Source organism: Nesoenas mayeri (genome assembly GCF_963082525.1).
Source record: "Nesoenas mayeri genome assembly, chromosome: 13".
Lineage (NCBI taxonomy): Eukaryota > Metazoa > Chordata > Aves > Columbiformes > Columbidae > Nesoenas > Nesoenas mayeri.
The window spans coordinates 14,684,185-14,697,213 of record NC_137550.1 but is presented as its reverse complement, the minus strand read 5'-3'; the positions used below and the strand labels follow the sequence as shown (position 1 = coordinate 14,697,213).

The following is a 13,029-nucleotide window of genomic DNA, read 5'->3' as shown; positions in this document are numbered from 1 at the left end:
AACTCATTTTAATTGGAGGCCACATCAGCCTCGTGGGTGTGTTCAAAGGGCTGAATGTCCTTTTAGGACTGTATAGATGTTGGAGTAGTTACATTATACAGTCCTAAAATTACATTCGGCCCTTCGAAGGCAACTGCAAAGCTGATGTGCCCCCCCGTGAAAATGAGTTTGATGCCCCTGTCTTAAACTATGTAGAAAACAACAGCCTAGAGGTCTGATACTTCCAGAATCAGAAATAAAAACCAAATAGATTTCAATGGATCACAGGTCAGTTCGTTAAGATGCTGGAGCTGGATTCAGAGGAGGAAGAGGTTTGGAAGGACATCCCATCATCCTGACGCATTCAGCTGCATCTCTGCTCCATCTCTGATGGGGTCTTGCAGCCAAAGCCTGACAGCAGTGAGTGCTGGTGACTGTCACCAGGGCTCTGCAAGGACATTGTGGCTCCTTCTCTTCCTGCAAGACATCCATTTGCTATTCTACCATAGTGTCTCCAAACCCGCTGAGCTCTGGGGGAAGGAACAGCCCAGGAGAGGCACCTTTGACAAAAGCCATTCCTATTGCAGAGCCAAAGATCCCTCTCCCCGTCACAACACACCAGCAGAGAGAGAATCAGAAGAACGAAAGCAAAGCAGCAGCAGCAGCACAGCCACACTTGGGAAGGTCAGCAGGGCTGCACAACCCAGGTGTGGCTTTTCTGCTCCTTATTCCCACATGGAAACTCAGAGCACATCTCAGCTCCTTCCTCTCGCACACTGAGCCGCACTCGACGGTGACTCGCGTCTGCTGGCAGCACCTCTGGCATGCTCAGAAAGGGGACAGCAAAAAGGACCTTATTTAGTGAGCAAAGAACAAAATGCTGATGATACCTGGAGGGAATGCAGAGGTTGTGAAGCACCTCCCTGGCCTGAGAGCTGCTCTCTGAGACGATGGCGAAGAACAAGCTGCAGCTGCCTGCACAAATGCATCCTGTCTGCCTCGCCACCGGCAAACGACTCCGGTCAGCCCATGCAGCGTCCCTGCTGGCAATTTGGCCCGTGAGGCAGCTCAGGGAAGTCGCCTGGGAAACCACAGGGCTGGGGTGACCCAGGGTGAAGCAAGCGGCCGTCGTGTTTGCTCAGGCTTCAGCACACTCCTCCTGAATCCACGTCAGCAAGCCCTGCAGCACTCTGGTGTTTTTAGTCTCTGGAAAGGTGCTGGTTCAAGGAACTGCTGCTTAATTTAGCAACCAAAAAATCAATAGCCTGTTAAGAAGAAACTAATTGCAACAGCCTCTCTCCATGTATCACTTTGGTAAACCAAGCTGCAAATTAATTAGCTATTAATTGGTATGTGAAGTTTGAAACAACAGTAAGGTATTAAGTGTCACCTGCCTCTCGAATGTTTTCCACGGGAGTACATCGGCTATGAACCCCTGACTCGGGAGCTGCAGCCAAAGCTGGCGTCAGGCTGCTGGCACCGGCTCCCGCGTGTGCTAACGCTTCCCTTGGCGCTGCAAACAAAAGATGCCTGATTGCACACCAGGAACACAAAGAGTTTTATAGATCGAGTGGTCAAAGCAGCAAAGTCAGCAAAGTCCCCTTCTTTAGCAGGATTAAAGGTGATCTCTTCTCTTCCCCCGATGCTTTCTGTAATCCCCTATACAAAGCCTTTCCCACTTGTCGCTGGCTTAAACCTCAATGTCGCTGTTCTACTACAGAATTCAGGGCTCGGGCAGAAGAGATCGCAATCGCTGTCTCTGCCAGCAGGAAGGATGCGGGGAGGCAGAGGGCATGTGTTCGAGAGGAAGGAGGGAAGTGGGGAAGAAGACTGGCTATTGCAGACTGGGGAAAGGCTGGGACCAGCCTTGTGCTACAAGGGGAAGCTGCTGTCACAGCAAGGATGGAGACAATGTCCCTGCCACCACCAAGGGACTGGGGACGCTGCCTATGCTGCCACAGGGTGAGATTGGCCCTGAACTGAGAATGACTTAGAGAGTTGAGGAAAATAGCGTGAATGAGCAGGGTGAGGTTGAATGAGGACCAGCGCAGGGCTGAACAGCAGCCTGCGGAGGTCTGAGGTGGGATGGCCCAAAAACTACGTGGGGGACCCAGGTGTGACAATTGCAGCCACTGCTCTGGGACAGAGAGATGAGATTATAGCCCTGAGAAAGCCAAACTAACCCTTTCCTCCGTCCTCCGATCCCTGGAAGAAGAGTAGAGCATTGCTCTGGCTGGGGAACCGCACCAGTTCAAGTACTGCATCTCCAAGAAAACGTGGACAAAAAGCAGTCTGGATTGTAGAGAAACTGAGGACAGTGCTTTGAAGAAACTTGGAAAAAATCCCCATTAATGAAACTATCTCAGGCCAAAAAGAAAAACGGGAAGATGCACTGTCTGCAAGCATATTATAGGCTGCTGGAGGGATGAGCAAAATAACTTTCATGTGTCCACAGTGACAGGACAAGGTAGAGATTTAGAGGCTTAGACTGCAGGCACCCACAGGGGACGATCCCTTCCAGTCCCGCTTGTCTGGGACCCTCTGCTTCCACATTCACGTCACGGAGCATCTGAGCAGCTAAAGGAAGAGCTGGATGAGAGAGGCTCTCCCAGGCTTTCTGCCCTGGCTAGCGGTAAATTACACCACAAAATGGGAACATAGTGGCTGGAGGCAATCCCTGGAAGTCCTCCCTTTACAGCAAAGGTAGAAAACACCCTTGTACTCATAGGAAAAGTAAGGCCAAAGCATTTAGGAGGAGAGAGGGACTCACATGAGCCTTCATTTCACCAGTAGGCTCATTCTCACCAGCACTGCTTTGAGTGCTTCACCATCCAAAAGACCTTGCCCCTAAAAGGCAAATTACACCTGACATTCCCTCCTCTTTACTCCCTTGGGAAGAGGAGCGCCCATCACCAGTCCTGTTCACCAGAACCCTGCAGATATTGGCACAGCAAACGCAGTGCAGCCCTGGCTCACTGATGGTTCAAGCAGCAGCCCCAGGGTGCATCAGTGCCAGGAACAACACCCCAGCACCCCAGAGTGGGGCTTGTGCTGGAAAGCACCTGCTCCAGCCCTGCAGAGGGGAGCCCCATCTCACCCACTGTGCACCCAGATGCTCCCGGTGTGCTGCCTGTGCCTCTGTCCCCCTCTGACCTCCAGCTGACTGGAGCTCCTTGGATTCACTCCTGGGACATGCATCTACTTCAGCCAAAGCACATCCCCTCTGAGGGCACACTCTGCCGATTAAATGCTTACAAGCAGCTGTGGAGATCTTATATTGCTTCCTTGCCAGCACCTGCAGACACCCATTGCTTCCCTCATCCTCTCTATCAGGCTGTGGAAAGGACTTTTGCTCAAGTCACCCCAGCATGGTGGGGTCCCACACTTTCCTTACCAAGAGGAAAGGGTTAAAATATAGTTAATGCCGTACAGGCACCCTGGAGCTGAGCAGGACCCCTGCAAAGAGCTTCTACACCTGCCTGAGCAGATGCAGTTTCGATATAAGCTGCACTTACATGACCATGATACCTTCCTTGGGCTGGCTGCAGGACAGCTGGTCCTGCTCTGCAGGCAGCCCCTGCATGCTGCTCCAATGCTGTCCTGCTTTCCTGGAGTGCTCATCACTTTGGTATCCAAGTGCTTTGCAAATGTTAAGTAGTTTACTTTAGCAGCACCCCCAGACAAGAAAGAGGAGGTGTGACTAGCCCAGAGTTTCATGGGGACTTTGAAGCATGGAGGCACCATGGTCAAAAGGATTTGTTGTTTCTGGGAGTGCAGCTGGAGCTGCCCCGGCCTTTGAAGGCAGGGTGCGGGATATAGCGTGCTGAGCATCCAAACCAAACTCTCACTAATGCCTTCCATCTGCGGATGAGGTTTTGCAGTGCTCAGCCTCAGAAGGTCCCACCTGTGCACCAAAGGAAACAGAAGCTGCTGGCAAATCCCCACCTGAGCACAAGACAGCTGCCAGAGGGTAACTCTGCTTCCCACCTCCCTGAAAGCTGAGCTGTGTTTGCATGCTCAGTGCCAGCCAGGCTTCGACCAGCAGCACCCTCCATGCCCGTGCACAGAGCAGCCAGCCCTGCAGCGTGGGGCTCTTCCCAGTGGCTCCTGGTCATGCCACCTTCTGCTTCAGACCCCTGGGAACCATCCCCACACCCTCAATCCTTTGGGACTAAACCCTCCAAAACAACTCAGCCTCTTGCCACCCCTCAGTGTCAGTGATGCTTCCCACCACACTCAGCTCTGTTCCCAGGGCCACTCCGAGGGAAATCACACAGTCCCATGCATCCCATCTCTTGAGCTGGGAGCTTCCCAGTGCACCTTCCCCAGCACCTCCCAGGTCCCTGATTGCTCTCACCAACCTCCACTTGCTGGCAGATCTGTATCAGCTTGGCCATCTGGTTTTCCAGTTCACTGTTGCGTTTAACCAGGTTGGTGAGATTCGTCTCCAGGGTTTGCTGCGAGTCCAGAAATGGGAGAGGAGAAAGAGAAGAAACAAAAGATCAGCAAAGCCGGAGGCCTGTCTGCAATCTCCCATTAGCATCTCAGACCATTTGCTGCACAACACACTGCCTGAGGGAGCAACAACCTGAATAACATTGGGCAAAGGCTCTTCGGCTTCTTGGCAGCTCCAGCCCACTTTGGTGAGTTGTGCAAGGGCGTGACATGAGATGGGGGAGCCACTGAGCCTGGCACTGCGGTGGCCCCGAGGAGGTCACCAGTTGGAGGGGACATTGTGTGTGTCTGTCATTTGGAAATGGTTTCACAGATTCCCAGAATGTCAGGGGTTGGAAGGGACCTGGAAAGCTCATCCAGTGCAATCCCCCCATGGAGCAGGAACACCCAGATGAGGTTACACAGGAAGGTGTCCAGGCGGGTTGGAATGTCTGCACAGAAGGAGACTCCACAACCTCCCTGGGCAGCCTGGGCCAGGCTCTGACACCCTCACCCCCAACAAGTTTCTCCTCAAATTTAAGTGGAACCTCCTGTGTTCCAGTTTGCACCCATTGCCCCTTGTCCTGTCACTGGTTGTCACCAGAAGAGCCTGGCTCCATCCTCCTGACACTCCCCCTTTCCATATTGATCTCCGGGAATGAGTCCCCCCTCAGTGTCCTCTTGTCCAGCTCCAGAGCCCCAGCTCCCTCAGCCTTTCCTCACACGGGAGATGCTCCACTCCCTGCAGCATCTGTGGAGCAGGACTGTGTTCCTGCAGCAAAGGTGAGTTTCTCCTGCATTCCCTGGAAAACTTTACAGGCAGCCAGAAAAACACCAGGAGTATCTAAGTTTCTCAAGCCACTCGCTGCTGCTGAACCTTCTGACAAGGTGGCAGAGACTAAATGTGTTTCTACCAGAAAACAAGGCAGCACGGCTGTTTTCATCATCAGTCAGAAGGCTGTGGTCCCCACCACAGGCTGCCCGCGGTTCCATTCCCAGCGATGGCACCCGATGGCACAGGGTCCCCAGGGAGCCCCGGATGGCCTGGCGCCCGCAGGCTGCAGTGTTCATGGAGCTGAGCAGCATCCAGTGGAGCGCGGAGAAAGAGACAGTTTGAAAAGATTCTGATATCTATGGACACACAGTGGACTCATATTTTTTTTTTATATCAATAATTTAAGTGACACTGCATTTCCATTAAAATACGCGGTTCCACTAAGAGGAAATGTTTTATAACAAAGTGCTCACTACCTGTTGCAACGCTTGTCGGAAAAATGATATCCTATTAATATTTTAAACTCCAGGGCTGGCAGAGGATCCCTGTGGTGTTTATTCCTCCTCGGCTAGAAACTGCAGCCGAAGACTTTCATCAAGACTCCAGCAGACACATAAACATGGCCTTTCTCTGCCTGCACACATAATTTGGGGGCTAGTTAGCCAAGAGAACTTGAATCATAGTCATGAGGCACAGGCAAAGCATTCATTCCTGGAAAAACACTGGCTCCTAAAGATACCCCTAGCTCATTTGCAATCCTACAAATTGCTAGCCAATGGTGGGTGAAGCAGAATACAGAAACAGGCTTGAAAAATGAAATAAAACCCAGGGTTCCTTCATTAAATGGAAAGTGCTTTGCACAACAACGCTGTACTGATAATGAAAAAGCCAGCTGCTAACAGTTCCTGCCACCCTCTTTCCTTATAGCTCAATATTATTAAACATAATTTGACTAAAGCATTGAACATTTAACTTGCTAATTATCTTCCTCATCACCAACTCGGCTGCACTGAAGTCACAGCTTTGAAATTGCAGCCGATCTGCTTTAATGTTCCAGGGCTGTTGATGGAGGGAGATGAGCCGGAGATACACTCTTTGAAGCACATAAGTAAAAAACACATTTGCAGCATCCCCAGTCTTCCAGAGGACTCCTCCCTCACCCATAAACATGCACAACACCTGCCCCTGAGCACTCATCCCTTGGCTAAGCGCACACTGACCCTGCAGTGATGCTGGAGCAGCAGCAGTGGGTTATTCTATCAATGGTGGCTCAAACACCCCCTCTTGCTGCTCCCTGCTTTCGCCCGGCTTCCTCAGCACGGCACCTCTGCCTGCTGCAAACCCTCGAAGATGCATTTCCTTCTGTTTGATTTGCTGGAACAAAATATACTAGACGCTTTGATTACATCAGCTGGTAATTTTGTAGGTAAATGCAAATTGTTTTTTAATTTCATTATAACATGCTCATAATTTCCCCAAACATTGACCTCCTGGCCTGAAACACTGAATATTTGACTTTTTCTACAATTGGGAAGTGAGAAAAAGAGAGAAAAAGGAAACGCTACCATGTCCTTGCACAAAAGTCATCGAAGGTCAGTGAGGGTTCCAGTGTAAGTTGGGGGACGAGCTGTTGGAGAGCAGCATAGGGGAAAGGGACCTGGGAGTCCTGGGGACAGCAGGGTGACCATGAGCCAGCACTGGGCCCTTGTGGCCAGGAAGCCAATGGTACCTGGGGTGGGTTAGAAGGGGGTGGTCAGTAGGTCAGAGAGGTTCTCCTGCCCCTCTGCTCTGCCCTGAGGAGACCACACCTGGAATCTTGTGTCCAGTTGTGGCCCCTCAGTTCCAGCAGGACAGGGAACTGCTGGAGAGAGTCCAGCGCAGCCACCAAGATGCTGAAGGGAGTGGAGCATCTCCCGTGTGAGGAAAGGCTGAGGGAGCTGGATGAGCTTTCGAGGTGGGCGAGGGGGCTCAGCCCCGCCAGCCCGTCAAGGTGGCATGGGAGGGTTCATTTGGTTCTGCCTTATCATGGGAGCGGCTCTCCACATTTATCTTCATGCCAAGGCAGCCAACATTGGAGACTGTTTATTTTCAGTGATTTATTTAGGGCTTTTTTTGCTGCCCTTGTTCATTTATAATTGCTTTCAACAAACGATGCAGGTCCTTGCCCTGCTCCCTCCATGTACCGCAAATACAAATCATATGTGCATCCATAAACACATGCGCACGAAAGTCAAACCAGCTGCAAAATGCTTCCTGCGTGCCCGCTGGCCGGCCCAAATCTCTGGGGCTGCGAAGCAGCAGAAGGATGGGTCCCTGGATGCTGACCATCATCCGCCAGCTTCACCAGAACGATGCAGGGGAAGGCACCTGCGGCAGCTGGTGGGATTTCTGCTGAGGATGCACAGCCAAGCCAGGTCTCCTGGCACAAGGAAGAATCGCTGCTGCCTGTCCTCTGCCCAATGTGGAGCGGGACAGGGAAGCCAAATGCCACCAGTACCTCACCCAGGGTATCTGGGGTCTGCCACGATCGCTCCTGCGGGAGCTGGTCAGATTTTAAAATCAGACTGGTCAGATTTTAAAATCCAAGTTCTTGATGGCATCCTGCAGCTGCAATGTTGCTGGAGCTGTGGAAAACCCACACCCATGTCCCTGCTCCCAGGCAAAACACTGCTTTGCACTGAGCTTCTGCCCCGGTACCCACTGGATTCATGGGCACGAGGGGCACCAGCACAGCTCATTTCAGGAACACCACCTGGGTTAACTGCAGCCAGCTCCCAGCAGGGTTGGTCCCAACCCCATTTGCCTCCCTCTGAGGTGTTTTTTGGGGAGGGAAGGTGATGGGGTGGCTGGGCAGCATCCTCCCAGCTCCACTAATGAGAGCTCAACTGAAAACCTGGGCATTGGTGAGCACAGCACGTACCAGGCTCTTCCCCATGGCCCTGGCAGGTCCCTCTGTTCTCGTGCTGGTGGTTGCTCCTGCTCCCCTCTTCCCTCCCCTTGGGGCAGCGAGAGGACTGAGCATGGGGCCCACCCACTATTTGCCAACATCAACCTTGGTAGCCACACATCTCTTAGAGATGACGTTCATAATCAATTCCCAACCCCCAGCAAGAGAAAAAAAAAATCAGAGGGAAAATATGATAAGCAAGTCAGCTGCCTGCCTTGGCTAAAAGAATTTCCCCAGACAATAGGACAAGTGACAGAAAGACATGACTGAGCTGCTGAGCGACTCCCGCGCAGCTCCCGCCTTGTGACACTAATGCATTTTAAGTCGCTTTGGAGCAAAACATACTGAGTAAACGCTGAAATAAACTGCCAGCTTTCAGTGCCTAGTATCACCCTAACCAGCAGAGCTGACCTAGAAAATCAAGCAATTTGTCATGGCGAGGTTCTGATGGTGTTTCTAATAGTGCTGAAGAGAGTCTACAGCAGTAGCCCTGAGCCAGGCAGAGAGGCTCTGACAGTCATCCCAGCAGTCGGTCACCTCCACGGGGAGGGACAGGGACGGAGGGGAAGCACTTGACTGACCAACAAGGATGCACCCGAGGTGCAATTCAGTGCACTGCAAAGACATCTCGCAACATCCCCTTCCATGTCCCTTGCCCACCCAGAGAAATCAGGATTGGCTCTGAATTTGTTTATCAGATTTAAACCCCGATGATTTATCAAGTTTAAACCTTGACTGATTTTTTCATGCTGGCTTGGGAAGCAGCTCCAGAGGAAAGCTCCCCGGTGGGGAGCAGGGCTGGTGGCTGGGGATACAGGGGACACGGTGGCCACAGCACGTGGCTGCCCACACAACCACCTGAGCACCACGAGTCCCGCCGCGGGGTCAGCTGTGGTGCCACAGCATGCGGTGCTCAAGCGACGTCCCTGGTCCCCAGGCTGGAGCCCATTCCTTTCACCCTGCATGCACACAGCAAGCACAGGGGTGTCTCAGCCCAGCTGCACTGGATCCTGCTCTTGGTGGAGAAAATCCACCATTTCAGGCAGTCACGCTCCTGATTTGCAAAGAGATAAAACAGAGGAAGGAATCAGCCCAGACCACAGGGGCAAGGCTTTGCTGGGCTGAGCTGGGACACCGGTATGGAGGGATCAGAAACAAGGGCTCCTCCACACAGCGTTGCAACGCACACTGCATTAGCACACACTGTATCTAGTGTCTCCTTGGGAATTTAAATCGAGAAGAGAAAAATAAAAGAAAAAACCCAAGTAAACAGGGCTAACTAAAAGCAAAATTTGCAGCTGTTTGTTGTGCCACCGCCTAATTAGCACATACTAGATTTGCATCTTATTGGCTCTTCTTGAGCATCTTCTTTTGGACTGAGCTAACCACTAGTGCTTGAGCTTGTCCAATTACGGGGTGCAAACCCCTCTTCTGTCTTGTCTCATGAGAGATGACAGAACACCCTGGGTTTGTAAGGCAATCCTTCCTGCACCGGCCGGCTCTACACGTACCCCCACATCCACCCCCTTGGGACACCACTACAGGCACAGCAGGATCCCAGCAGCTCTGGTGCTTAATTACTGATGGTTCCAAAACCAGCGTAATGAGAGCAGACAAACCTGTGCAGAAGTCTGCTTAACCACCAAAGCAGCAATGTGTACTTACTCCTTCCCTCAGCAGCTCTGCCGAAGGGTTCACACTCCTGATCTATCCATCGCTGCAAAGGACGAGGAAACGACACACTGACCCTGGAGGCCATGAAGGTTTGAGCTTGACTTGTTTCCCCACCAGGTTTCCAAAGCTCCTGGCCAGGCACTGCCGAGTGTGGCTGGACTCGACACAGCTCTCCTCCCGCAGCCCGGTGGGCAGGGACAGCCCTGGCACTTGTGGGCAGCTCTATCGTGCATTGGTTTATTTTTATTTCTAGCAGTATATAACAAGCACTGATTTGGCCACTGGCTGGTAACATCCAGAGCTTTTTGCTACAGAGGATGCAAGTCCATTGCTGAAGAAGGGACAGGGAACTGCCACTGAGATGTTTGCTGGAGAAAGTGTCCAGCAGGCAATCGAATGTCCTCATGTCTCCACAGAATCACACAGAATCCCAGAACGTCAGGCATTGAAGGGACCTGGAAAGCTCATGCAGTGCAATCCTCCCATGGAGCAGGAACACCCAGATGAGGTTACACATCAAGGTAAAAGTCTTCATTAGAGCCCAAATTCCCCTATCCCATTGGCTGGAAGGCGAAGCGCTCCTTGCCCAACACAGGCACACCTGATGGAGCTTAAGAGCAGCAACACTAAAATGCCAGCTGGTTTGAGACCCACAGCTGCTGTGACCTGCCCTGAGCCACGTGCCAGCGGTGAGGGGGTGGGAAGGGACTGCAGCCTGGACATGGCACTGAGCACAGCAAGCTAGTGCTCCTGGGCAGGGAGGAGAATTTTCTGCCCACAGATGTGCTTACCCAAAAAGCAATATGTTTCTGACACATCGTTCTTCCCTAATAGAAAGGATACAGGAAAAAAATCTGCCATGGTGGACAAAACTCTTGCACTCAGCAGCTGGCACATGGATGTAAGGAGCCTCGGCATACAGCAGACATGCACCGTCAGGACTCGTCTGGTCTGTAGAAGAGCTGGTGTTTCCCTGCAATGGGCACCAGCCTGTGGAAACCTCAGGCCGGTGACCCCAAAGTGCCACTGCTGCAATAGCTGCTGATGCTTCCCAGCCACATCCCTGCCTGGCAGTGGGGCAGGAGCCAAGGGCAGACCCTGGCATGATCCACACGCCTCACGGTCCCCACCTGCACCTCCACCCCAAGGCACCTATAGCACTGCAGATGTCTGGTTGACATAACCATTGACTGGACGGGAAACAAAGGGTCTGTCAGCACGTGCACAGCTGCCTGAGTTGCACAGTGACTGTGAAGCCCAAACAACAAACAGCTTCATTAGGGTGAGTGATCTGATGCTGAAGAATGAGGGTGTTAATTATGAAGATGTGGCAGCAGCAGCCACTTCTCCTCTTGGATATGGCAAGGGTCTGGAGGAAAGCAAGAAGAGTGGCCAGAGTTTCTCCATGTGCTCTGCCCAGGTTCTCTTGCTGCCCTGTCACTAGCCCATGGCCACTAACGCCACAGCAGTCATTATGGGCTCCTAGGCGGGGGAGTGGGCAAACCTCCTTTGCAGCAGCAAAGAGACAGTAATGAGAATGGCTTGTTTATCCTTCTCAGGAAATTACTCTCCTCCCATGGCTTCAGATGAGCTCTGGTCTTTGTCAGGATGGGAGAGAGGATGGAAACCAGATCATCATTGCTTGCACAGAGAGTTAGGGCAAGCCTGTTCGATTTACACAGACATGGTTCATAACCACTGAGGCAGCTGGAAAATCCCACAGTTGGAGTGAAGAGCACTTAAAATGAAAGGACGTCATGTTTTCACTCAGCCAGGTTCCTAGCGCTTCAGCTTTGTGTGAGGACGCTTGTTAGTGCTGCTGAAGCAGCCCAGGGGCCACAACAGCGTTACATCTCACAGGGAAAGCCACGTCCTGCAGTCCTGCCCTGGGAAGCCCACGAGAAACCTCATCTCTTCCAAGATTTATAGCACCACCCTCTTCTGCAAGTGTATCTCATCCTCCTGGCCAACCCACACTGTGCTGGAGAGGCCAATGCTATGAAAGGCAGCTTTGGATTTTTTGGGGGGTGCTCGGGACAGCCAGGCTTGCCCTGGATGCTGGCTAGTGCTGCCAAGAGGTGCACGCTTAAGGTGGAAGACCTTTCAAGAATTAAAGGAGCACTTTCCTTGCATGTTGTTACATTGAATAGCATTACAGGGCTATAGCACACATGTTCACCACGCAATCAAGGTCTTCCCCTTGAGATCTGGCCCTGAAACACCATAACAAGGTGTAGAGGAGACGTGCTTGGGATGGGGTCCAGGCATGCAAATACACAAGCCAGCTTCCCTCCTCTGGCTCTGCTGACCTCCTCTCTCCCTTGCCCGGGTGACACCTCGCACTGGCGAGGCACTGACCGTGTGTCCTGCCTGCCGACCTCCCTGCATTGGGTGGGTGTCGAGGTTTTGGTTGCAGGGCGACAATAAACCCTGGCAGATGTTCTTGTTAACCCCCTCTTCCCCCCATTTCCCCTGCAGTGCCTCCCTCTCCCCACTTCCCACTCAGGACAGGTGATTGGGAGGGAAAGAAGGACAGAGAGAAGAGAGTTGGAAAAATTAAAAATGTGTTACTAATGCTACTGATAAAATAGAGAAAATAATACAAAATATACAAAACCAATCTTGAAAGTCTCAGCAACTGCAGAGCCGGCAGCCGAAGTCCTGAACTGGACTCTGCAGCCAACCGGAGCTGGATTCAGTCTGTCACTGGCCTCAGTTCGCAGGGACGACTCGCAAGGTCCTCTCCTAATGTCGCCATAAGGAAAAGGGACGAGATCCTCGTGATCTCCCACTTTTATATGGAATATCACATGAATGGGATGGAATACTTATTTTGGTCAGTATCAGTCACCTGTTTCAGCCCATCCCTCTTGCAGGACGTGCATCGTTATCAGTGACCTCGCACTCCATTGCTATGTTTACCAAAACATGTATCTAGCTTTCAGAAAAATGTAGTTAGCAAGAAGATTTCAGCTGACAGGAAAATTCACTAAAAGAGAAAACTGTTTTTAACAAAACCAGGACAGTGGGACACGTCCATTGGCAGGGTCGCAGCCACCTTTCAAACTCTTGGGGCTGGACCTTAACACTGACATGACCCAGGATGTTGCACTACAAAGGCTCCAATACACCTCCTGGACCTTTCCCTGAAGGTGCAGCAGCTTTGCCAGGGCCCCTCTCCTCCCTCTGCCAGTGACGGTCCTTGTCCATCCATGAGGAC

The 13,029-nt window shown here is 52.0% G+C and overlaps 1 protein-coding gene across 1 annotated transcript in view; it reads right to left on the bottom strand.

Annotated features, from left to right (window-relative positions):
* The window catches only part of MID2 (midline 2), a gene marked incomplete at both ends in the record, with an annotated part of 87,058 nt that overhangs the window by 29,700 nt on the left and 44,329 nt on the right, over positions 1 to 13,029 (bottom strand). The window contains one exon of the mRNA XM_080352551.1: positions 4,341 to 4,436. Within this exon, the coding sequence (XP_080208677.1) occupies positions 4,341 to 4,436 (96 nt within the window). The remainder of the gene's footprint in view (positions 1 to 4,340; positions 4,437 to 13,029) is intronic.